The following is a 25,586-nucleotide window of genomic DNA, read 5'->3' as shown; positions in this document are numbered from 1 at the left end:
CTCCTCTGTCAACATGATCCTGTGGTTTTCAGGAACTTTTAAAAACTTGTTGTCAGAGATAAAACAAAAATTACTTGCTTTAACCACATTTATCCCTGACATCATATGCCAGCTGTGCGCATGAGGGAGAAGAATTAATATAAAGGCCTTTTTAAGACAAAGAGACATCCTACAACAATCCCGATGGCTCGTCTGTGTGGAAATCGCATTGCACACCAGGTGTTCTCTAAGCAGAACACAGTAATTTAAAGGCCAAATTGACCCTTTGTGACCTGTGTGATAAGTAGTGCTGGTGCACATGTTCTTCTGTGCAGCTGATGTGTTTCAGAAGGAAGCAAATACAGTTCAGATCTGCAGAGACTGCTACCTACTAATATAGAAGTCCAGCTTCTCCCTGATGCTCCAACAAACAGATCTGCATTGAATCATAAAGCGTCTGATAACTGGTTTTAAACCGGCTACCCTCAGGCAGAGACCATTTGCTGGTAAGAGAAGGTAAGAACTGTTTCTTCATTTTCAACTGTGAAGAACTTGATGTCCTTGGACTGCTTGATCTTACAGGGAGGAGGAAGATGACAGATGGAGAATTATTTGTTTACTCTCTTAAATACCAACACATTCTTATTTTAGACCAGAAGCTGTTCAAGACAATGACAGTTATGCATTACGGCAGCCTCTAATGTTATTTTAGCGTAGGGCTTCAGTTTACCCAAAGCTTTGGACTCTTAGTTGTCTCTGCTATTGACAGAAAGGTGGACTTTCTGCCTCAGAAAGCTTCAGAAAGAAGTCATAAAGGTCATAAAGGAAACCAAAATGGAAAGGGATGTCTCATATTCCAACAGTGACACTAGAAGCACTATGGGTGCCACTGTGCCTATATTAAACCTCCACTCTTCTTGCTAGCAGAGATGTAGGCTATATAATAATGCATTACATGTTTGCAGCTCCTAGATGGAGAAGATCTGTGGCACAGTGTTAAAAAGGGAGTTGTCCTGAAATATGCCCAGTTTCCCTTGTGTATGTATTGGCTAGATTCTTGGCGAGTGTAAATCCAGAGATCTGCAGTGGAGACACAGTTGCTGGAGCATTCTTTAGAAAGGAATTCAAATGTGTGGACCCAAAGGGAGAGTTAAGCCCTGTTTGTGCACAGAAGGCAGGAGAAGCAATGCCCTTCTCTGCTTTTGTACCTTACCTCCTCTTAGCAGATGCATATGGACCTCATGACTGTCAAATCTATGGGGAGCCCTAAGCCTGAAATCTCAGCGTGCTCAACTGTGCTGTCCTAGCACTTGATTTCCCCTAGGACACGCCAAGGCTTAGGTTACATGCTTGGAGTCTCTGCAGTCTCTAAGCAGAGAGGTCACTTTGCTACACAATGGGTATTGCCAAAATGGCAGCCATGCCAAATGTGAAGCATGATGTCAAATGTGGAGCAGGTGGGCTGGGCGTTTGTCGGGCTGTCTTTCATCAGTGACAACATGTGAGCTCTTTCCAGAGCTTTCATGTGTTGTCTTGACACATCCAATACTGTTGCATTAACTGAATGTGGCTGAAAATAGACAAGCTAAAAGAAAGGGCCAGATTTGTGAGAGAACCAAGAGAGATACCAGGATTTTGTCAGGAGCCGTTTATTACAAAATGGGTGGGAAGAGAGTCGTACAATTCACTAATAGAAGTCAGGGAAAACAGAATTTCCAAGGATGGGTATAGAACACAGTTCAGGGGAGGTCTGTGCTCTGCTGCACTACTGGCACCAGAGTGGATCTCTGCCATGATCCCACTCTCCCTACTCCATCCTCAGCTGCTTGTTTCTGCCTTTTGTTTTGTTGTTTTTTCTTTTTAATGTTTCTGGTAACTCTAATCTCTGCACTGAGCTTGTTCACGGTGCTGACCAGACAGAGAAGGTGAGCTGATATAGCAAGCTGAAATGGCACAGCAGAGACCGCAACAGAGGAAATTTAAGAGCAGGGAGGAATCAGACCATAGAAATGCATCTTCCAGTACTTTGATTGCATTTGGCTTTTAGACAACCAGATCCAGCACTCACCTGACAGGATACAAGGAGGAGAGCTGCGTTATTGCAAAGGTTGCTGTGTTTTGTGACTCTTTTGCCACTGCCATCACATAAGTGTTCCAGCCTCGTGTTGTAGCATATGACAAATTCCCTTGTGTCAGCTGAAGGCTGGAATGGGGAATTGATGCCACTTGAAAGAAAAGTGCATTTTTCTGAATTCGATTTCATTATATCTATTCACTGATCTGTTCGCCAACATGTTTGCATGATCAAATAGACTGGATAAATGGCAGAGCAATGTGCCAATGCATCTAGGTGAGAATGTGCACTGGGAATGTTAACTAAAGAAATAAAACAGGCAGTAGTACCCAGTTTAGATGCTTTGCTAAATGCTGCTTAGCATCATCTCATAAAGGCAGAGTCTCTTTAAAAAATACACTGGTGCAGCCAAATACTAGAGATTTTTCTTGGCAGAAGCTCCTTGCTCAGAAGCTTGATCAGACATTTGTTGGTAATTGCAGCACTGCTTAGGACATATGGTAGGAAGATTTTTGTGTTGCAAACATCCAGCTTTCTCACCATGCCTTGCTGTGTTGTAGTGTGCTTACACTGCAGAAACTGGAAGAAAAAGCTTGAAAGAGGAGACCCTCACAAGCACAATGCCTGGAGGTCAGTGCCATCAGCACAAAATCCTCATCCCCTTGGCAAGTACCTTTGCAGCTCCGCAGGCTTGAAGCTGCACCACACCAAGTGTCTGAACCACCAAGTGGCAAACAGCTTTTGAAGCAGAGCAGCCCTCCTTGTTGAGGGGCTGATCCTCCTCTGGGATGTAATGCACTTAGAGGATACAGCTCCCTTGTGCTGTGTTCCGTTCTCTATCCTAAAAGCATTTCAGCCTTTGCCTCTACTCCCTTTCATCTTACAGTTTTGCTGTTGTAATAGCCTGAACCATCCCTCTTTTTACTTTATACGTTTGTCTAAGTTAATAAATGGCCAGTTTATCTCTTTTTGTTGTTCTGTGTGTTTTGATAGCTAAAACAAAAATCTCTTACCCTTCCCTGGCTGTACCATCCCTCTGCTCCCAGACAGCAGGTTCTTGAAGCCAGCCTCTGTGGATGAGAGTTGCTCTGTACCATTTAATCAGATTGCATGAACTTGCACAGCCTGTAGTGCTAGAAAGTGGTTTGCCCTGCTGTCTACAATGGCAAAGAATGATGTTGAACCTTGTATAAATGTAGAACCACTGATTCACTTGGGGAGAGGACCTGGTCAGCCCTGGGAGCACAGGTGAAGTCAATGCAGCTGGGTGACTGCAAGGGGTGAGGCCTGGCTGCACCATTCTGAAACTTCATTTAAGGGCTGAATGCCATTGGAGAAGGATCTCTGGTTGGAGATCCCTCCATTGTGGAGGTTTTCCTGTGAGCCTCAATCTTCAGAGGTGGGTGAGCACTTTCCCTTTGCCCCAGTCCCTTTGTTATCACACCTCCTGTATTACCATTCCCGTGCGTTGATCTTTCTGATTGTTACAAGCCTACTGTTTCCTTGTTGCATGCAGTCATTCCAGCTTATTAGGGCACCAAACTTGTACAGAGACATATGCCTCATTTTGATCTTCTGGCCTTCCTCTTGGTTTCCCTTGGACTGAAGAATACTGAGGGAGAGACAGAGAAACAAAATTGCCTTGTGAGATTAAAGAGAGGTGGGAGACCCTGGATAATATCTGAATTTCTTTGAAGTGAAGGCTGCACAGATTAAGAAAAGTGTAATTGAACTAAAGGCGCTCTTTTTTGAAGTCGATATACTTTTACCCTGGCTAAGCAATTTCCTGGTCGTGGTTTTTATCACTTTCCAGCACCTGCTTGCTTCAGAGGGCGACACTCCAGGGATTACTCTGAGGGAAGTGCCAAGAGCCAGCGTTTCTCACTGCCCTCTCGCCCGCCTCCGCCCCCTGCACTGCTGCACACACACCCCAATATAGAATGACAGCACACTGCCACAGTTTAAATGACTCTGCCTCTTCAGAAGGACAGGCCCTTCAGACGACACCAACCACAACACTGCCTACCCTTGCAAGAAACATCATGGCATATAAAGCAGCACATCTGGCTTTTAAGTCCCGCTGGCACAAGACAGATGAAGAACTCTGTCGCCACAGCATGTCGTTTGACTTACATAAGGCAATCCAGAATGACTTCTTTCAGTGTTACCTTTATCTGCTGGAAACGCTTCCCCTGGGTGAGTAACTGGTGGGCAGAAGTGTTTGTGTGTGCGTTACCATGATCTGGAAGGACGTGTCGTATTAGATAGCTGGGTGCAGCACTTGTGACAATAAGTAGTAGTTTTGAGAAGCCCTGCTTGAGAGATTACAGTCTAGCTTAAACCATTTGTTACTCTCTCAGCTAACTCTAATTCAGTATCCTGTTTTACTTTTTTACTTAAATACTCCATAGATTGGGGTGGGGGAGGAATGAGAAAGACCTCAAGAGCTTAAGAAAGTTTGATTTTGGGGTGAGGATACTTTCACCTTTAAATAAAACATGAATTGACCTACTTGGAACTTGGAAGGAACAAACTGAAAGCAGCAGAGCTGTCAGGCCTTACTTTCTGTTGCTTGATATTCGTCCTCAGCTTTGTATTATGCACTGCTGTGGATAAAGGCTTGAAAAGTAATGACTGTTATTATTTTTTCTTAATCAAAAGTCTCTGTGATCCAGATCTCTGCAGCACGCTGTCCAGACCAGTGTTTGTTATCTGGGAGCAAAGTGCTTCCAAAATATTTCTTTACAGTCAAATATGTGTGAAAGATACAGGATGCCAAAATATTTCATGTGCAGGGCTCCTTCCTGACTGGAATATCCACATGGGTAGGTGGGTTATCTTACCTGATGCTGTGAGATTGTACAGACCCCGGTGAGTACCCTGCTCAGGATGCTAGAATTCATGAGTCTGCAGAGAGAGAAAGTATTTCCATGTTTTCTTAGTATTCTGATGTGGCTTTTCACATACGGTGATATCTGCAGCTATCTAAAATGAAACATGCAAGGTAAATACTCCTGTCCCTAGTGGTAGGTAGCTAGGAACGATGGAAAGAAAGGGAAAATGGAAAGGAAGGGAAGTTAATTATAGGTCAATGTAATCTCAAGAAGTCTATGACAATGTTATTCTTTCATTTATTTTGAAAATAAACACAACATATTAGGAACCGAGCAGGATTTCCTACAGTGTAACTGTTAGTGTAAGTACTGGTAGAATACTTTATGGCTAGAAGGTACTGTTACGAATATCTAGCTTAAAATTTCACATAAAAGTTTCTGGATCGTGCCTGTAATTTATGAGTGAGTCACAGTATATATTTATGAAGACAAAAATAACTTGGCTTAAAGGCTGCAAATGACTGAGAACTCATCAGTATGTAATTAAGCTGTTTCCAGGTCTAATTGCTTCACTCTCTTAAACCCATATTTTATTTCTGGTCTGAATTTTATTTGAATTTCCATTCTCAGCCAACAAGCTCTCTAAAATGTTTACCTGTTAGACTCAAGTGTCCCTTTGCCAAATGTTTAATGCTCTGAGTCATTATTACAACTTCTCTCAAGTTTTCCATTTTGTTGCCAGTGTATCCAAATCAGTAAGACCCCAAGGAAAAGGTACCGTGAGTCTGGCCTCCATGTGAACATGGAGTTTATGCGTACTGCCACAGAGTAAAAGGGTGCATGAGGACAGACACTGAGAGGTAGCTTGTATGCTGTGAAGGCACATCTGAGAATCCTCTCAGTGTGGTGTGGATGGGTGCATAACCAGACAGGTAATGACAGTTTGGTCATTGGGCTTAGAAAGTCAGGGTTAATGCATTGTACTTGGTCTTGAGATCACTGGTGTTCACAGGCAGCTCTCCTGTTTAACATCTTTATCAATGATTTGAAGAGCCAAGCTCTTCAACTGTGCTCAGATGACAAGAGATGATGGACATAAATTCAAACTGCAGAAGTTCAGAGTGACTGTAAGGAAAAGCTTTCTGTTTGTGGATTGTCAGGGCGCTGGAAAAGGTTGCCCAGGGAGGCTGTGCAGTTCTGCATTGCTGCAGGCTCTCAGAACTGACCTGAATAAAGTCCAGGGGAACCTCAATCTTGTCCCTGCTGCAAGCAGAGGTTTGAACCAGCAACCTCCCTAGGTGCCTTCTGGTCTGGACTGTCCTGTGTTCCTGTGCTCTCTGTGATGTAGAGCTGAATATGGCAAGCCTGAACATACCTGCAAAATGCCATTTTGAAGTTCAGCTCAGAGTGGAACTGAGCAGAAATTAACTGTATTTTCAAGATGAGATCCAGAGACCTCTTACACAGAGTTAACAGTGTTAAACTGCTAAAACAACACTAAGGCTGTGACCTAGCGGAGCACTTTACAGGGTGCTTAACCCTAAGTGTGATTAACACCAAAATCGGGCCTCACATTGAAACTTGCTGAAGTCCAGGATCAGCAAGGTACAAAATTGACTTCAGTGCAAGACCCCTCACCCTCCTTTCCTAGGTTCAGTGGTGGAAAATTTAGCCAAGTTTACCTATGAGCACAGCATATCTGGTATCACAGCCTGTTAAGAGAATCATGTAAAATTAGCAGACTGGTGTGATGTTTATAAATAAAAAGCATTTTATTTAGGCCTAAATTCAACAGTGTACTCAAATGCGTATGAAAGCTTCTAAGCTAAGTGGACTTTAACAGAACTACTCAGATACTGGAAATTATGCATGTGGTTCCAAGGGCTGAGGGACGTGGTGCCAAGAGGGTGAGATCTGCAGTGGAAGACTCAGATGATTAGTCCAAGAGCCAAATATTTCAATATGTGAGGCACATGTCTGTAAGTAAAGCCTGCTTTGGGGGTGTGCTGATGTTCAGCCTCTATAAAACAGTTCTTAGTCCATAGAAGAGAGGTGGATCTTGCTCTGCACCCAGATAACAATTTTTCAACTGATGCGCAAAGCAGATGTTGCATTTAAAAGGGATGCTTAGCCAAAATGGAATTAGTTCAGTATCTTGCAGAAAGCAGTCGGAGCCACAAAATAATGTTCACAAATAAAAAGTTCAAAAAAATTATTCGCAACATTTGTTTCTGCCAGGGAGATTTAGCTGAGCAAGCTGTGCAACCAAGAGCTGTAAAATAGCCTGCTGCAGGTTGGGGCTGTGCCTGATCCAATGCATTAAGGGATCCCATTGCATCAGAGATTTAGACCAGATGCAGCAAAACACAATTTTGAGCTGGTCCATTTAAAAAAAAAAAAGATAAGATTTGGGACTCTGGGGGGTAGAAGGGCCGAGGTGGATGTTGTGTATCTAGTCTAGGGGAAGGCATTCAGCTCTGTTTGGCATTCAGACTGTTTGCTGCGACTGAAGATTTCTAACACCTCCTGACTGGGGGTGACCTTTAGGCAGGCAGTGTCTGTGCTCAGCGTGCTTTGCCAGTGGGCTCACTTTAGCCTTTGCTGCTTGGGGGTCTTGCCAGCAAGTTCAGCTGAGAGACAAAGAGCACCACGATAGAAGGTTCTGCTTGCTTTGCTTGAGACACATTTCTAACCTATCTTAACACTGAAAGTCTTGCCTGTGGAAGCTGCTCCCTGTGAGAGACTTACACCTCCATCATCCTGTCCTGTCTATGCCCTACTTTGCAAAGTATGTTGGAATCGGGCTGTGTATCAGTAACAGATCTCACAAGTATTTCATTTCCTGATGCAGGACATAGTCCCACATGGACTGTGGATTGGGAAGATGCCTCTGGCTAGGCAGGTCCTGTGATGAGGGGCAGGCACACTGGAGCAGAGCTGCAACACTAACTGCCACCAAGGACGTGCGTCTCCTCACACTTTGCTTTTTGAGGTAGATTCCTGCAAGCTGGCAAAGCTCCTGCTCCCTCTGGTCCCGCTGCTGGAGCCTGCATGCCAGGCACAGCTGCGAGGCAGATCAGAGGTGAGCTTGATTGGTTGTGTCTGGAAAATTGGGTTGTGGGTTGGGAGAGTTGGCACAGTTGCAAATTCAGGAGAGGGAGGAGAAATACTTGAGGAAGCAAGAAGTGGAAGTCTATAGATCACATACAGTGTGCGTGAGACTGTCACTGTGACGGGCTTTGGGTACAGGTCCTGTGTCCTTGCATGCCCTCAGGTGAGGCACTTGCATAAAAAGATCTTTGCACGTTTTGATGGGTACAGAAAATGCTCTAGTGTTCAGAGTGGAGCTGGTTTCAAATGCCAGCATGTCAGGCAGGGCTGTGGGGCCCCAGCTGGCCAGGGAGGAGCCGAAGTCAGCTGGTGTGTGCATGCAAATCCCTGCAGGCATCCTGTGAGTCTGATCCAGGTTCTGAGTGAGAAATCTGAGAGCACACGCCACAGATCTGATATCCTGATCAGCAGCATATCGGCTCCATGTGTTGTCTTGGGTTCAGCTCATGTATGGAGTAGAAAGACCCTGAATATTTGTTGTTTGTGCTGCCAGCTGCCTGCAGCACCCTGACCTAGTGTGCAGACAGCCTGTAAGTGCCTCTCCTTTCAATCAAGTGGAACAGGATAAATCTCTGTCCCCTGGTAGTTCCATTAAACAAGCCCTAGTAATGATCACTGGGCTCTCATAAAGCAGAGCTTGTAAAGCAAGCATCCAGAGGTTCAGTTCTTTTCACCAGACAGGCTGGCATCTGAAACGGAGAAAAAAGAGACCTGGAGAAAATAAGCTGGTGCCACTCCCAGGGGAGGATGGAGATCGTTTACTGGAAGAATCTCCACTGCCAATGGAGTCTTTATTTCTCATGCTCTGGGAGCCTCCCTGGCCAAGTTGCACAGTGGATTGGCTGCTGCCCCCTTCATATTAATTTCTTCAGCTAAATGGTTTCTTCTGAGTATGTGAATATAATCAGTGGAGTGTGTAAAACTCCCAGGTTTTGACCCTTGCTGGGCTCAGTGCTTCTTGTGGTATAAATTTCTCAGGCATAACATAAATGTGTAATGGATTAAAGCTTTAATAGTATCCGTTCGGCAGTTGACTTAAGCAGGTGATGACAAGAGGGGCTGGTAATGCTGCTTTTGTTGGATGAAGGATATGCTGGGCATGCTGCTGATGTGTAACCCAATAGCACTATTCTGTTCTGAGTGGTCCTTGGTGGTAATTATTCCTCATCCTACTTCCTTTGTCCCCCCTCATTTGCCGCCAAAATGTCATTCTCCTGCTGGGGATGGGCAGGCATACACTTATCATTCCCTGCTGAGCTTGCTTGCCTTCCATAAATACATTCCAGGCTTGTGTTCAGGTCTCTGGCCTAACTCTCATCCTGTGCACGGAGGGCATCATTCCTTTTCTGCAGGCAGTGTGAGCAAGGCATGGCTTTGTCAGACCCTTTGCCAGCAGTGCTTCTGGGCAAGTCTGGAAGCTGAAAGGTGCAGTGCACAGAAGGTAGATGCTTAATAGCATCTGGGTGCAGCTCTCTGTCTGCACAGCCCACAGCGACATCTCCCTTTATTAACCAGAAAGCTGTTTGCTGCTTGCTCATTTTCAGTTCCTTAAGCATGCTGAACATCTGCAGTGGAGCTGGTCTCTCAATGCAGAATGGTGCTTGCAGACTTATTCCCATTGTGACTCCTTACTGCTCAGCTTTCACACGTGGGCTTGTAGTTGTGTTTTTGCTGGAAGGCCTGGCTGGGAATAACTGCACGTGTGGGGAAGCACCTGTATGCTTGTATGTGCATGAGACAGCAGGGGAGCTTGTTTCCAAACAAACCATTTCTTGTCTCTCTGAATCTGAACTTTGAGATACAACACATAACTACTTTTGATATGCCAATGCATTTCAAATATGGAAAAACTTACATGCAGTTCATAGATCTCAGTTCTTCAGAGACTGGGGAGAGATCATCTTTAACCATACAAAACATGTTTGGATTGAATTGAATGGTCTCAGACTTATGATTGCTATGTATTACCAGCAAAGCAGCAGAGCGATGAAAGGAAAGACCCAACCCCCTGGCACACAGGAGCTTTCAGATATGACACCCTCTGATTATCTTGACCCGTGACAGAAGAATATTTAGGGCTGTTTCTAAATTGTCTCCCCACTGTACAGCCACTTAGGCCTGAGATTGCCATCTGCTCCTTGGTTCAACTTACTTACAGTGCCGCAGACTTTACAGTGTCACTAAAAATAAACCAAAGCAAGTGCCTCATTCATTCAGACTCCTCTTGTTGCTCTCTCTGTGCAGCTGTTGATGGCTAGGAAGCATATATGGCAATCTGCAGGCTGTAAGGAGCTGTTAGGTTTGTGACAGCGGAAGTGGTGACTGCGAACAGCAATAAACACTGCCCACAGCTCTTCTGGGGGTAAACTAATCCCACTGCTCTCTTTGGTATTAATGTTCATCTTCAAACCTGGAATGATTTTGCACTGATGTGAAAGAATACTGGGTAATGACAAATGAGTTCTGAGTGTGGCAGGCACAGAATATACTCCGGGGTGCTGTGCCCCTTCAGAGCCTTGCAGGATTAAATCTAACACCTTTCCTTCCACCTCAGCTTTGGAAGCAGAGGTTTGTTAATTTGGAACCTCATCTTAGGTTCACTGATTTTCATCACCATACCTCCAGAACAATAACCCAGACATGTGTCATTAACAGGAAAATAATGATTTATCTGCTTGCAGTGAAACTTTACGCCTTAACAAGCCAAGTTATCAATGGGGAGATGCAGTTCTACGCCAGGGCCAAACACTTCTACCAGGAGGTACCAGCCACAGAAGAGGGCATGATGGGAGACTACATTGAGCTCTCCAATATAGACATTGAATCCTCCAGGGAGTTTCTCAGGAAGTTTGTTGGGGTGAGTCATTTAATCCCATTTTTGGCAAGAGATAGCGGTGATGTGTCATAAATGACATGCAGCGTGCCCAGTCACGTGTATTTTAAATGGCACTGCATGTCATATTTCATATGCATGAAGCTCATGATGCAATTGACTGTGATAGGGCCCAGGAACATACTATTTACATGTGTTCTACCAGCTCACGCATCATCATGAGTGCACGTTTTGCTTGGCTGTGTGGTGTTGTTTACCTGTTTTGCATCCTTTTCTTACACTCTCAAGCTGCAAAGAGAATTGTGCAAGGACAGCACAGTCTTAGCTGGGGTGGGAGATTAATTAGCACTGTGGGACTGAGGCTTTCCATGATAAAATCCTTGCTAGTTTTCAGAGGGAGATACTTCTGTGCAAATTCCTGCATTCTGTTTGGGAAAATGGCTGAGACAAGATGCCAAGGTTCTGTTTTGTCTATTTATAGATGTCTTTCTCTGAGAATGCTGCAAGAAAATCCAATCCTCCTTCCCCTCTCATTGTTAGCAGCATGCAGAATAAGTACCCGTGTGGAAAAACATGATTTCCTGATCGCTGCAGTATTATCGTTTACCTTTGAAGGCAGATCTAAAGGTCTGTAAGGATCTTCAAAGGTTTGCTTTGACTTGGGGTGCAAAGAGATGCAAAGTGGGATTTTAGCAGTGATTAGAATAGCAGTTTCACTTTTGGCATTTGGGTTTCTATAAAACCCATTGATGCCTAAATGTGTTGTTAGGAATCTAATTTGTTTTAAAGTTTGGCCCAATAGTTTTCCAACTGCCTCTTTCTCTTCTTGTGGGATGAGAAGCCTGCTAAATTAGCTCAACAACTATATTAGATGCTAAGGAACCCACAAAGTTACAGGGAACTGTATTTCATAAGTTTTCCTACTCACAAAATTACAAGTTCTACATAATGCTACCATACAGCTTTCATTTTCTACTCAAATGTACAAATTTTGCTTAACTAGATGACTTTTTTTTTTTAGCCTTAATGACCTATTGTGGAAAAAATCTCAATAAGTTAATGGGATGTTGTGTGTAAAAAAAAAAAAAAATATGGGCACAGTTTAAATGGATTTGGATGAAAAATAAGTGTGGTTTAACAACAGATAGAAATCCTGGCTAGCAGCAAAGAGCAACTGATGGCAAAATTCACTGTATGTGCCAGACTCTAACACACAGTTACCTAAGTGAACAGCTACTTTATTTCTATTAACAGGCTTTTGTATTAATGGCTTCACAGCATTTTAAGGCCTCGCTGAGTCTGTGGGATTTTTGTAAAGCAGTTTCACTACATCTCAAAGCCTCACTGTATTCAGTTGTTTACAAAATAAGAAAACAGAAAGGAAATTCAGAAGATGAAGGATAGTAAAGTGGTACTTTCAGTAAAAACTAAACGTAACTTGTAAACTCAGAGCCAGCCCCAGGCTTATCCCTTACATCTTACATGTCTTATTTTAAGGATATTTGGAATTCACGTGGTGGACAAGCCTGTCCTCAGGGAAAGATTTCACACTTCCTAGACATCACACAGATTCAGTTTCCTGAACAGCGAGTTTATATCACACGGTTAAGCTTTCTCATCTCCAAGACCCAAAAAGGAAAGAAGTGCAGTCTGTAGCAGAGTTTCACATGCCAAAGAGAAATCATACCCAATGCATCAGGTGCGATGACAGATACAAAATACTCCAGAGCAGAGCTTCTGCTTCTACTATTAGCCAGGGATAGAAAGGATATTCTGAATGGCCAAGATCAAACAAGAAAAAAAATAAGAGAGAAAGGAATCTGCGTGTTTTGCTAATTCTGATTTAGTTTATTAGAGCCTGTCCTCTCTCAAGATCCAGTCAATTAGTTGTGTTACTTATGGTTTATTTTCCTTCCTTGCTACTGCAATTTGAATCCGACTTGATCAGATAAAGATATTTCCAGGCTTTCTGTAGTAGTGACCTTGTTGTACACATAATCTGAGACACATCTTCCCAAATTTACATATCTGAAGATTTTTTTTACCAATAAGGCGATCAAAGTAGAAGAAAACAATTTGCTGACCCAAATGTAAGCTATGCTTATAAACACAGTTCAACGAAATCAGAAAATTAGTCTCAGATCAACCGAACATATTGAATTTAGGTTGTTGATTTTTCGCCCTCTGATTTTTCCTGTTTTCTTAAGATAATGTCAGTTCCAAACTAAAAAATGCTGTTTAGAAATGAGAAGTTGACAAGTTATTTTCTTTCCTTGAACGCAGTCAAAAAGAAATATCTTAACATTTTCAACATTCTTTCCCATGTTTCTTGGCTAAAACTGCTCTCTAGATTTGAGGTATTGATATCACAGGGTTTTTTTCCTTCCAAAACCTTTTTTTTTTCTCTGGCAAAAGTTGTGCTCCTTAAAAAACAGTTGCCCAGTTCCACTCAAATTACCCTTCAGTTAGTTTGGCTGGTGTGGAAATGCCACACAGTGACATTTCCCTTCTATGACTGATGTTGCGTACCTTCTTGTATGGCATTTCTTAACATGTTTTTTAGCACCACTGTAAACTGAGCTATAGATTTCCTTACCATGGGAGAGTTTATCTTGCCTGGGTACATGGAAGGAATTACAGAAAGGCAGTAGAAAACTAAGGACTTCACTTATATTTTAGCCTGTCTCCTGCCCAGGTGAGTCAAACTGAGTTAAAAGTGCCACTGTGCTCAAGTTAAGAGGTTTTACGTGTGTGTGGGCAGAACTCGAACCAAGAGCAACATTTGAGTTAGAACATGAGCCAACAGTGCTATATAGACAAGCTATAGGTTGTCTTCAGTGCAGTCATACTTGAAGGGTTATCAGCAGAGCTGTACCATTGCAATGTATTCAGGCCAGTTCAAGCTTTGATGTCCATATAGACACTGTGTTTTCAAGTGCCTAATCCAGAGGTAATCTTTTAAAAAAAACAACAACAACAACAAAGAACCATTAATTGAAGAACATTCATGATCTATAGGTGGGTGAAATAGTACAGATGGGGATTGTATTGTTCCTTTCTACCCCCCCAAAACCTATCTTCCTTTCTGCCCTGTCTTTGGTTCAGCCTTCTAAATGGAAACCTGCTGAATGAAGAACTTCTGGAAAGTGATTTTTCTTCTGTTTGATCAGGGAGATGGAAGAGATTTTGTTCAAAACCTGATATTTGTATAAAGAAAGAAAATTACTGTTTTTTTTAAACTATATATTGAACTGTAATTTCTTTCCTTTCCCTTCATATCTAAACTGCCTTCCTGCCTTTCCAAGACCTGAAGTAGCAGCATCAAAAACATGCCACAGATCTTTTATACCTAATGAACTTTCGTGAGTGCCCTATTCAGTTCCACAGCAGAGCACATGGGTGTGTACATGTCCTCAATGACAGTGATTCAGAGCAACAGGAAGCATGTAAGCAGAGAAGCAGTCAATCTTAAATTTTGAAGGCTGCTCTGGCTTAAAATTTTCACTTACACTATTTCTTTAAATAAGAAGTCTAGTTTTCAACTCAATTAGGCTTTTGGGAAAATGATTGCCTTCCAAAGAAAATGTTAATACCCTGTCAAAGCTCTGAGCACTCCCAAACTGAAAATATATTAGCTGAACATGGAATTATGTCAACATTTTCATTGCAGACAGAGCTGTGGTGCTTTGCAGGGCTTCTTGTCTGACTGCCTGGTACTCTCGCTCCCTGTCAGTAAGTGTGGGATTGAGCCTCAGCTCCCATAGTTGTTTCCTTTCCTCCTTGATGACAAATGGAGATGTGTCATCACAGGTCCTTGCTGTGACACATCTCATGGGAGATGAACTCACAGTTTTTGGTAAGGTACTGTGACTATAGGTTCTCTGAAACACTGGTATCAAAGCCAGAGAAGTCATGTGGCTTTTAGGCTAATTTCTCTAGCTTTTTTGCTAAACAATTCCTGCTTTCTCACCAGCAGCTCTCTTGAAGTGTTTTACTTAATCACGTCAGCTTCGGCCTATGTGTATCTACTATCAAACAGTATGGAAATTGACCTCGTAAAGGTCTGAGACAAAGTTCCTTCTCTTTTCATGGACTCTGTTACAGCTTAGTCTGGTCCTCAGTAAAAGCCACATGCTCCTAGTGCAGCCTGTGAATGAAGAATAGCTCACATTTTCTGGCTAACTACAAACAGGTCGTCTCCAGAGTCCAATAAGGTTGGAGGCTTGTGGATTCTTGCACATATCAGGAGATTAATCTTCCTGGGTATACAAATTGGGACCAGCAGCTCCAGAGGCTGGTGAGAGCCTTTCGGGTCCTTGTGCTCTTTCTACTGTTACTCCGTGTAACTGTAGATGTTCAGCTGAGCTATTCATAGTCATGTCATTGACAGTACTGTCCTTTGACCTTAATAATTTCCTGAATTACCCACTGAAGCAAGGCCAAAAAAGCAGTGAGTTATGTGATTTATGCTTAATCATTACATGGGGGGTGGGGTTGGGGGGGTCTCCCAGTAAGCAGAAAGAGCTAGGCTCTTCCTGGCCTTATTTCATTTAAAAGCAGTGGAGTTGCGGCAGGGACTTTGGCCCATAGGTTTTGCTTCAGCTCTCACTTCCAGGGACAGGGAAAAGCTGTTTACATTTGCTTTTAATATATTTGTTTAACAGATAACTTTGGCCAGGGGAGCTCCAATTCCACAGCCACCGCCTGTACAGACTTATAATTTCTGTTTTACACAACAGCAGCACGCTCTTAAGAGCCTTTTTATAGCTAGAATGGAAGCTTTAGGAGTGAAATACAGCTTTCATTATGAAGATCCCTTTACAGTAACTCATTATTTTCTCACAGGCATATCCTTTGTGCCACAATTTTTTCTTGTCTGATCTCTATCCAGAGATGATATTTAGGAATAAAAAGAAAAAGAGAAGTTGGGCAAAGTCTACTCAGTCATCTTGCTTGTTTCTATGTTTAAAGAAGAAATTCTGAATATGCTCCAGTCCAAACTTTTGTGTTGTCATAAGTTAGCTAAATCTCCAAGATCTTTGTTCAAACACAACTTGTTTTGAAATCTGCACTCAGATCACAAGGACACTGTCTCTGCAGATATGTCCATGGATACCTTAGATGTTCTGTGCTCTGTAGTGTTTAGTATGTGCTTATTCTTTTGTTTGGTCTGGGCTCAGAATTTAATAAGACTGACCTAGCCATGCAGTTGGCTGTGAGATAAGGGTACATGGCTAATGGAGTTGTAAGGACATTATGAAGACCAGCAGCGGTTTTGAGAAAGCTGGGAATTTGTGCATCAAGCAAAAGCAGCAATAAATACAGGACTGCAATGGAGAAATCCCATCATCTTTTTAGACTGTGTTTTGCAGCTCCAAGTGCATGGTGTCTATTGGAGATCTGGGGTGCAGGGTGTTGAGGAGGAGAACTTGATGCAGACAATGTCAAGTCATAGGGGTGGGAAAAAGTGTGCCAGCTGGAGCACGAGAGGAGGTTTATCTTCACTCCTCTTACTGGCTTGGACACTTGGTGTGATGTTCTACAGGTCACTGGATTCCACTCCCAGCTGGGGAAAGTAATTATGGAGGAAAAAATGCATCTAGGTATTATCTGGGAATGCAGCATAGCTGCTTAATAGCTATCCAGAGGTGTACTGACAGCGTCCAAAGTTCTCACCAATCTTGTAACTGCTCTGAACAAGCAAAGAGACAAGATGCTAGGCTAGGTGGACAGAAGGCCGTAGCTGGTAACACAGTTGCTGTGATCTTTCAGGTAGTATTTTTAAGATTTCAAATGATTTTCTTGTGTTTCACAGGGGGTGGGGAAAGCTGGCACCAACCGCGCCCTGGACTGTGGCTCTGGGATAGGTCGGATCAGCAAGCATGTCCTGTTACCAATTTTCAAGAGTGTGGAACTGGTGGATATGATGGAAAATTTCCTGGCTGAGGTCCCGAACTACCTGCAGGGCGAGGAGGACAGAGTAGAAATGTATTATTGCAAAAGCCTCCAGGAATTCACTCCAGCCCCACAAAGATATGATGTCATCTGGATTCAGTGGGTTTCAGGTTAGTTCAGCGCTGTTCATCCAGCCCAGTGCCACAGAACTACGCAGCCTGTGCTGAAATTACTATTAAAAGAATGGTGCAGATGTAAAAAGAGATTTGATGTAAAAAAAGTTTTGATGATGCCAGGCCAAGACTGACAAGTGCTGGAAGCACAAAGTGCTGCCTTCATTCAGTTCCACTGCCTGATCCCATAGCAGCCAGGACAAGCAAGTAGGAAACAAAACAAAAAACTCCTGCAGTACTGTAGCTTTACTATGGAGTCAGTCAGTCCCCACAGCCCATATCTTCTCAAACTTGTCATCTTTCCCTGTAAAACTAGGGGGAAAAGAAAAACCTGCAGTGGTCTTATGAGAGTTCTCCCAGCCACATGCCCAGTGGCTACAGATCAGCTTACTTTTTTTTAGGCCATGTTCTGGAAAAAAGTACATGTACCAGGAGCAGTTTGCATACTATAGTGCAACTGGGCAGTAGGTCGTATATGTGGGCCTTATATATTGAGCAGGAATCCATCCTCCCTCATAGTTACCAATAATGCAGACAGATAGAGTTGGTTGACCATCTGTGTACAGTGATCTGTCAACACCTCTGCATCTGGCATGTGGTGGGAGAAAAGACTGTAACACCGTGGCAGTACCAATATGTGAGGATCAAGCTTGGCTACCTGAAAAAAAAAGCATATGAGAGAATTGTATGACCCTCATTCTTGGCCTCTTGAATATTGGCCAGTTTTGGACACCCCTTTGCCCATGAGTCATCAGGTGTTCTAGACATCCACACAGTCTCACAAGGAGAAAGAACCCTTTTGAGACATCTGTGCCCCTTTGCAGATAGGGCAGCCCCAGTATTTGGATGCAGAATGTGTGGTAGAGTTTTTTGCTTACAAGATTGACAGTACCCGCATTTAAGGATAGCTTCCTTTGGTCCTCTGCCAAAAGTCACTTTCCACCCAGGATTCACCACTTATGCATTGCAGCTTGGCATCCTGTTGGACGTTCCCAGCAAAGATCTTGTGGGAGTTACTGGCATGTCATATACCCGTCACACATAGAACACGTTAGGCTAAGTGCCCCTTCAGGGATATCCCTTTAGTCCTTTCTTCGCTCTGCCAGTGGGTGTCCCTCCTTCATACTGATGTTCCCAGGTGCATTTCTGAATCCGATGATCATTTATTGATACCCGGGAATGATTTAGGAAACAAGCTTTGAAAAAAACATGGTGAAATCACCAAAACCTATCTGCAGATGGCTGTGTCTGTTACATGCACTAATGCTTATCAAACAGGTTCACAAAGCAACTCCTCCACAAATAACAAATATCTGCTTCCTCTCCTCCATTCACCCCAGTGAGTGCACTGTAGCAGTAAGAGCAGCTGACAAGCAATTAGACAGTGTGGGTTCTGTTCCTTGCTCCATTTTTCCCCCCTTCTACCTAAAGCAATGGTATGAGAATTAATTACTTCCGTAAAGTGTGCAGTGATCCATGCATGAAAAGCGTTGTAAGGCTGTAAGTGAACAGAATATTCGTACAGCTACAAGAGAAGTGAATTGAAAGTGTTCTGGAAAGTCAACTTTTCATTCTCCTGTCTCAATCAGTCAGAAATACCATTTTTAATAGATATTTTTCCACGCTGTTTTTTTTAAAAACCTCTACCGCTGCAAAATGTCCTTTGTGCAGTTCCAGTGGGCAGGACTCATTATTCTAAAGCAGAAGAGGAGGCCTAAACAGCTCCATGTTAAAACCCTGGAAAAATCCTTTCTTGCTGGGCCAGGGCAGAAAGATTAATACAGGAGATCTTAAGAGCTGTCACTTTATACATAGTCTTAAAAAGTAATGAGATTGGTTTTAGCATAGGCTGTTCCTCTATAGCTATACAAGCAAGTTGCTTCAGAACAGTATCATTTTCCTTTGTACTTATGTTCTTTTCGAACAGCCAACCATTGCTCCTGCCTCATTGCATGAACAAACCCATCGCAACGTGAGGCAGAATGAATGAAGATGTGACTGAAGCTGTGCTTATTACTTGTGTGTTATCAATGACAAAAGCAGCACATGCCTTTAGGCTAGCAGATCTGGATCTCCTTCCACCTTTCAGCCATCAATTGCATGACTTAAATAGTGGTCTTAAGTATTAACCAAGTTTCTACCACCACCTTGAATTTGGATAAAAATGCCAACAAGCTCAATGCTTTTTGGTGGAATGGAGCAGTTAGCAACACAAGGAAGATCATCTCATTTTTGGAGGAGGAAACTGGGCTAAAAATTAGGCTAAGAGCAGCAAAATGCTTCAAAGAATCTAACCCATGCAATCCTGATTTGTCTTACATATACGTAATGAAATCAGCTCAGGTTCTTTCTTTTTAAAGGAGTAAAAATGAAAGTTTAAATTTCAAACTGAAACTGCAAATTTGGAAGGTATTCAGCTTTTTGGTTCTGAGTCTTTCTCGTTAGTGAGAGGGAAGTAGTTAAAATAAAACAAAACCAACTGACAAGCTATATCAAAATGTGGTTTTGAAATGACAGCTTGCATTTATAAAAGTTTAGGACTACCATGAAGAAAACTAAATATTTTGACTAGAAATTAGAAGCAACTTTTTGGAGTTTTTCATTCAGTTTTTGACCACCTGCCCTTGTTAATTCATTTTAAATAGCTTTCATATGTGAGAGTTCTCACTTTGCTCTTCTCTGAGCCCCCTCTTCTGATGTTAACAGGAATTATTGGTCTTTGAGAAGGAAGGGTACAAAATCTCAATAACATGTTAAAAAATACTGTATTTAAATGTTATATGCAGAAATCAGAACAGTATGGAGTAATATAGAGGGTTTATTTGGCAGTTTGGTTGTAATCCACGGCTGCTTTGATGGATGCATATAGAAATTTGTAGCATACAAAGCCAGAAGTTACTGTAGGTTATCAAATTTGGCCTATTTTATATCACTTGCCATTGTTTTACCCTTGTACTGAATGGTTTGTGTTCATTTAAATGTTAACTTGAGAAAGTCAGCTACACTGGATTTGAGGGCTTCAAGAGGTGGTAAATCCACCGCTTGTGTTGCTAGTTTCCAATTGGTAGCTACTTACACTGTTAAAACAGTTGTCTCTTATTTCCAGTTTGAATTTCTTTGGTTCCAGCTTCCTGCCAGTGATTCTTATTATGACTTTAACCACCAGATTAAAGAACCCTTCAGCACCCACTATTTTCTCTGCTATCCCCATTGACTTCTGTCTACATCTGTTGCTGCTGCTAATATGGATCATAAATATCAATTTGAGTTTGTAACCGTTGATCTTATTGATTTGCCCAGGTTTTCATTCTGAAGTCTGGCAGATCTGTAACTATTCCAGCAATGAAATGGTGAATCAAATCAAGGCACTGTTATGATATGTTCAGAGGAAGTCTGTGTGAGTGGTTAATAGTGATCTGTCTTCCATCTTTTCACCTGTAGGATATCTGACAGATAAAGATCTCCTGAAATTTCTCATCCGGTGCCAGAAAGGCTTGAAAGATAACGGTGTTATCATTCTCAAGGACAATGTAGCCAGGGAGGGCTGTATCCTGGATTGCCTGGACAGTAGTGTGATCCGAGACCTGAACATCCTCCGCAGCCTCATTGAAATGAGTGGACTCGTCATCCTGCAAGAGGAGAGGCAGGAAGGGTTCCCTGAGCAGTGTGTCCCTGTCTGGATGTTGGCCATGCAAAAACGTCCTGCCCATTCCTGATGGCAGTGGAGGATGGACTACAGATGAATGACAGAGCTGGGAAGGACAAAGGGGAAGAAAAGCACCTGCTAGAATACTACTAGCTATGTACTGCTACCACTGTAATTGTAAGGCAGCGACTTATGAAGGATCAAGAGAGAATTGAGCCAGCCTCTCCCGGCAAAAGTCTGCTTCTAAATCCTGCCTGCGTCACCATTTGTAAAAGACTTTCTGACTGCTCCTTGTCAGATTTCTCTTTCATTAAAGAGCCAATATTAAGACAAAACTCAACTAAGTAGAGTTTTTTGAGGGGTTAACAAATAAGGCTGATTTTCACTGTGGCATCTGTATTTTCCTGGAAGTTCATAAGAATCTGTCAGATCACTGAAGCTGAATACTCAAATAACTTCTGGAAAACCTAACATGCCTTGCTTATGTTTCTGCTGTATAACAGTAGTGGCGCATAAGGATATTCTTGCTCCAGGGAAAAGATTATAAGACATATAAGCATGTTTGCATTGAAAATCTGTGAAAAGATTACCCCACAATCCACTTTCTGGAAAATGTTTCTTCAAAATGTTCACAGTGGAAACCACTTGAAAGCATCTCTTTATTATTCATACCACTGTAAATTTCTTTCTTTCCCACATTCAGAGCAAATCTGGCACCATATGCAGAGCTAATGGGATTTCATGGGGTGTTAATCGTAAGACTGCAAGAAGAACTAATACAGTATTGTATTAATTAACAACTGTACTAAATTGCAGAGGGTGTTAGTAACCCAAAAGCATCTATGATTTATATTCAAACAGCAGCTGTATAAGCCTGCATTTGACAATACTAACACGCATACCGGCTCCTTAGAGCTCACAGAAATTGCACATTGAGATTCTTGTCCCTTTCATACAGGCACAGAAAGCACTTTGAGAGGACAGAGTTCCTTTTGCGAAGGACAAGTGCAAGAGGAGGCAGTTTTGAAATTCTCTGTAAACGAAGAACAGTCGTAGTCCTAATGAGAAATATGGATGGAATCAAACGTTTCCTTTGCATTAAAATAATTTGCTTTTTAAATATTTGTTATTATAATGCAGCAAAAATTGTAAATGAGATGAAATGTAAATATGGCTTGTTCAAAATGGACTGCTCTGACTCTTTCAGGATTATTGTCTTGTTTTATTCACCTGCCATCCTGGAACAACTCAATGGGCTTTTTGGAGAGTTGCATTATGACAGATGTCCATGTTCAGATGGAAAGGGTTCTATGAAGCATCCTCCACATGGCTGTATGCACAATTGTCTTTGTCAAATATTGTCATCTGTGTTAGATTAACTCGCATAGAAGCCCAACGATAACAAGACTGGGGAACTTCTCAGTTGTGTTTTAGTTCTTTTAGCCATCCTTCAATAACAAATCTCCAGTTTTGATTTAATTGTGTAGCTCATCTTCTCTGGCAATATGATAGCACACGTTGAGAGTTTCCAATTTATGGCATAGGGCTTCCTGCCATCAAATCTTACCCAGTAATTGTTGTTTTTTGTTTTTTTTAATGTGCCGTTACTAATTGTAGCATTAATGAAAACAGCTCTGGTGATTTGGTGAATATTCTGTCATGTCATGTAACATAGGAACCTATGGTTCCCATGACACAAATGCGTCTAGAATATCTTGGTTAATTCTTCTGTTTGAATCAGCTGGTAATGATTGTAAATGTAACATGCAGTGATAAAACACTAGGTGACAATTTTTGTTCCGGAATTGTCCCTTGGGATAAGGGCTTTTAATTCCCATTCAACCACTAGAATTCTTTCATTCCATTTTAGCACCAATTAAAAGCTGGTGCTATGATTGAGTGAATATGTGCAGAAATTCGAAGGAAAACCATTCATTTGTTTTGCAGGACAGACGTATCAGTCCTATAGTTAGCTACACTCATTAGCAATAACAAATATTTAAAAGTCCTAGGTATGCATTACGAATTAATTGGTTCTAAATCATTTTTTTCTTCCAGCCAGAAACTTCTGTCATGGCGCATGTTATAGTCTGGGGACTACTGGAAATCCTCATGTCTGTGCCAGGCTTATCTGAATGATCTTGGTCACTTCAATGGCAAGAGAACAGCACTGTGGAAATAGGGAGGTAAATAATTTTATACGACTCTAAGTTGTAGCTGCCAGCTATTACTTTATAGAATACATCAGCTCTTCACTTACGCGCTGGAGAGGTGCTGTCCCAAGGTGGACTTTCATGAGGACTACCTCATGAAAAGGGGTTAGAACGAAAGGTAGAATATAAATGTCTGCTATCACTATCAGTGAAATAGATTTTTCAAAGTAAAAGTTCTTTCTGAATTTTGTATGTCTTTCTTATTTTAATTTCTAGACTATACATGTGTAAACATGTAATGAAAATTAGTTATTTTAACTATGTTAATAGTTAATGGGGAATGGAGCCAAGTCAATTCTTAATTTAGTAGAAAAACGCATATTTCATGGTTACCACATTCCTGAAAATTAATGTTTCATGGCTATGTTGCTTCCACAGTAAAATATTAAAGCTTTTCTGGTGACATAATGAACCTCAAGAGTAAAGAAACACAAGCCCCCCAGGGGCACAGATGCATGGGATTGCTTATGACAGAATAATATTTTGTTTTCCTCCTTTTCCAAGTATATTTTAATTTAAAAATTCACAGTTAACCACCATAGGCAGTGTTACACTCTTACAAAAGTTCATGAATTTGGGTAAGGGCCATTCTTGGTTTAAAAGTTCTGGCCTCTCTGGACTTTACTGTAGAATGTAATAATAATAATAATGAATCACAAATTTCAAACAGAGGATCTTGCTTAGAAACCATGCATGCATCAGTTGCTCTTTGTTGTTCAAAGACTGAATAAGAACTCAGTTGCTCTGCCTCAACTTCCAGATTATTTCAAACATGCATTTAAATCTTTAGCTTATCAGTTTGCCAGTGGAATTTAATCCAATATCAGTACCCTAGCTGAAGCAAGTTTCACAGAACAAGCTCGAACCATCATTTACCACTGACAGGTAATTAACAAATTAACAAAATAGTCCTTCAATCAGATATTACTCCCAGGCAAACAGTACTTAAGCATTCTCTTAGCTAGAGCTCACCTCTGCCGTGCCACTGCCAAAGCTCTTCATAATGTCTGGTTGTCCCATATCAGGCCTGATGCTTATTTTCTACACGACTGAAAGCTGGTGTCATTTAATGTATGAATGAGGAATGTAACATAAGGAACAAGAGATTCCTTGCCAAAGAGATCCCTTAGCCCTGACAGTAGCCCCTATGTGCTACTGGAACCAAAACACAATACAGAACCAATTGTAACAGCAGTCTGAATAGCAATCCCAACTGTGAAGCTCCTGCAACCATCACAGCTCAAGCTATTTGTGTTCAGAAAGCAACTCAGACATTACAGATGTCTTCTAATTGGAAGGGAGAGCCATCGTTTTGAAACATGTTGCTGAATGGATATTCTAAAATATTTTGTTTCAGAAATGATCATATCAAAATTCTTAGTTTGACTTCCTTGTTTGGATATTTATATAATTTAATCTAAACTTAAAGGCTATGTGAGATGATATTTTAAATATTACATGATATAGTGTTGTAATAGTTGAAGTGAAGCATTAGTTTCCTACAAAATAATAAATTCCATACATTTCCTGGCCCCGAATTTAGTGAAACAATTCAGCAATTTCCAGAGGAAAGTAATTTCAAGCACTGTGCTGTCAAGAAGTATTTGCATGAGCTGTTTTTCTTCAGGTGTATTGCATCATTTCAGGCATCTTCGCTGTGCCTGGCCTAGGGAAAAGCCACCTTAGGCTCTTTGACAGGCAGGAAAATTGGCATCTCCAGAGCAATTCAGACCACCTCAGAGTGAACTGGCTTGAAGTAAGAGAGTATCCTCTCTCTTCAGTTGCTGTAGGAATGAAAGCACATCCTTATAACTGAGTTAGTAACTTCTTTATCAATGATAAGCAGAAGTGCAGTGTGACCTGCGGAGCTGTGTCTGTTGAAACCAGCCAAGAGTGTGGGCGTGGGTATTGAAACACCCATTAAAAGTCAGTTGTGGTACTGGGGCACAACATTAAAGTGAGGAATGTTATCATACTACCGTAATCAGTTGACATAGTGGCAACTGATAAAAGATGGATCAGTTACACCTCAAAGTGATCTGAGCACCTTTATACCATTTTCTTGTTTGTTTTCCATTCCCTTTATCCAGGTCTCCAGAGTGTTTAGGATGGCATATCAGACAGTAGGCCTGTCCAGAGGAACTTGACTGTTACGTGTAACTAAATTCAGTTGTCTTGCATCCCATTCTTCTTCTCTTCCTTTGATGTTTCTTCTAACTTGCCAAGGCATTCCTCCTCCACTTGTCAAAAGTGATTTGTTCTCTGTGGACATTGCCGCATCTCACTGAAATAAAATGAATTACCTTTGATTTTAAGAGGAGGTAATTCTGTTTATCTGGGAGCAATAACAACACACTGTATTTCAAATATGGGCGTTAATACCCATCTTTTTCAGTTGATGTCAAGTAGGCATTCCCAGACCTTTGTACAAAGCTCACATTCTCATCATCACCATAAATAACAATATTTGGTTGACAATGTACATCCCTGGACCTTGAAGCATATGTTGTCATTGTGACTTGGATGAGGAAACTGAGGCACAGAAGAGTGAGCTGGGCTGCATTACAGTTCTCTGTAAGTGGGAGCTGTGAGTGATTAACACCTCCACGAATTAGGCCACTACAGGAACTACGGAGTGTTTTGCAGGCAGACATGAACTTACTCTGTTTGTGCTCAGAGCAGATTGAAACAGCGTGTCTGTGGTTAGCCTGCTTACTGGGCCAACCTGGTATGTCCTGCAGAGAGGACTTAGGCTGAACATTGTGCTCACGAACATGTACAGCTTCTGATCGTGCTGAAGCATTAGTACAACCTGGTGTACACCTGCA

At 41.9% G+C, this 25,586-nt stretch overlaps 1 protein-coding gene across 5 annotated transcripts; it reads left to right on the top strand.

The window, feature by feature from the left end:
* Positions 1 to 313: 313 nt before the first annotated feature.
* Positions 314 to 25,073, top strand: NTMT2 (N-terminal Xaa-Pro-Lys N-methyltransferase 2). Of its 5 annotated transcripts, none has more exons than XR_014932952.1 (6): positions 315 to 495; positions 3,867 to 4,249; positions 10,680 to 10,855; positions 16,647 to 16,896; positions 20,341 to 21,877; positions 22,604 to 25,073. XR_014932952.1 is itself a non-coding variant. In XM_015869814.3 (5 exons), exons 2-5 carry the CDS (start codon positions 3,994 to 3,996, stop codon positions 20,613 to 20,615), a joined length of 957 nt encoding a protein of 318 aa, XP_015725300.2. In that variant the 5' UTR covers positions 315 to 495; positions 3,867 to 3,993; the 3' UTR covers positions 20,616 to 25,073. The 5 variants fall into 5 exon arrangements, 3 of the variants coding, with proteins under 3 accessions (XP_085368124.1, XP_015725300.2, XP_015725301.2); XR_001556808.3 differs by having other exon boundaries at positions 20,341 to 22,731; positions 24,849 to 25,073; XM_015869814.3 differs by having other exon boundaries at positions 20,341 to 25,073.
* The last annotated feature ends 513 nt before the right edge of the window (positions 25,074 to 25,586 follow it).

Source organism: Coturnix japonica, chromosome 11 (assembly GCF_054131305.1).
Source record: "Coturnix japonica strain WE chromosome 11, WE-NBRP24, whole genome shotgun sequence".
Lineage (NCBI taxonomy): Eukaryota > Metazoa > Chordata > Aves > Galliformes > Phasianidae > Coturnix > Coturnix japonica.
The sequence above is the reverse complement of the archived record's forward strand: the minus strand, read 5'-3'. Positions and strand labels throughout refer to the sequence as shown.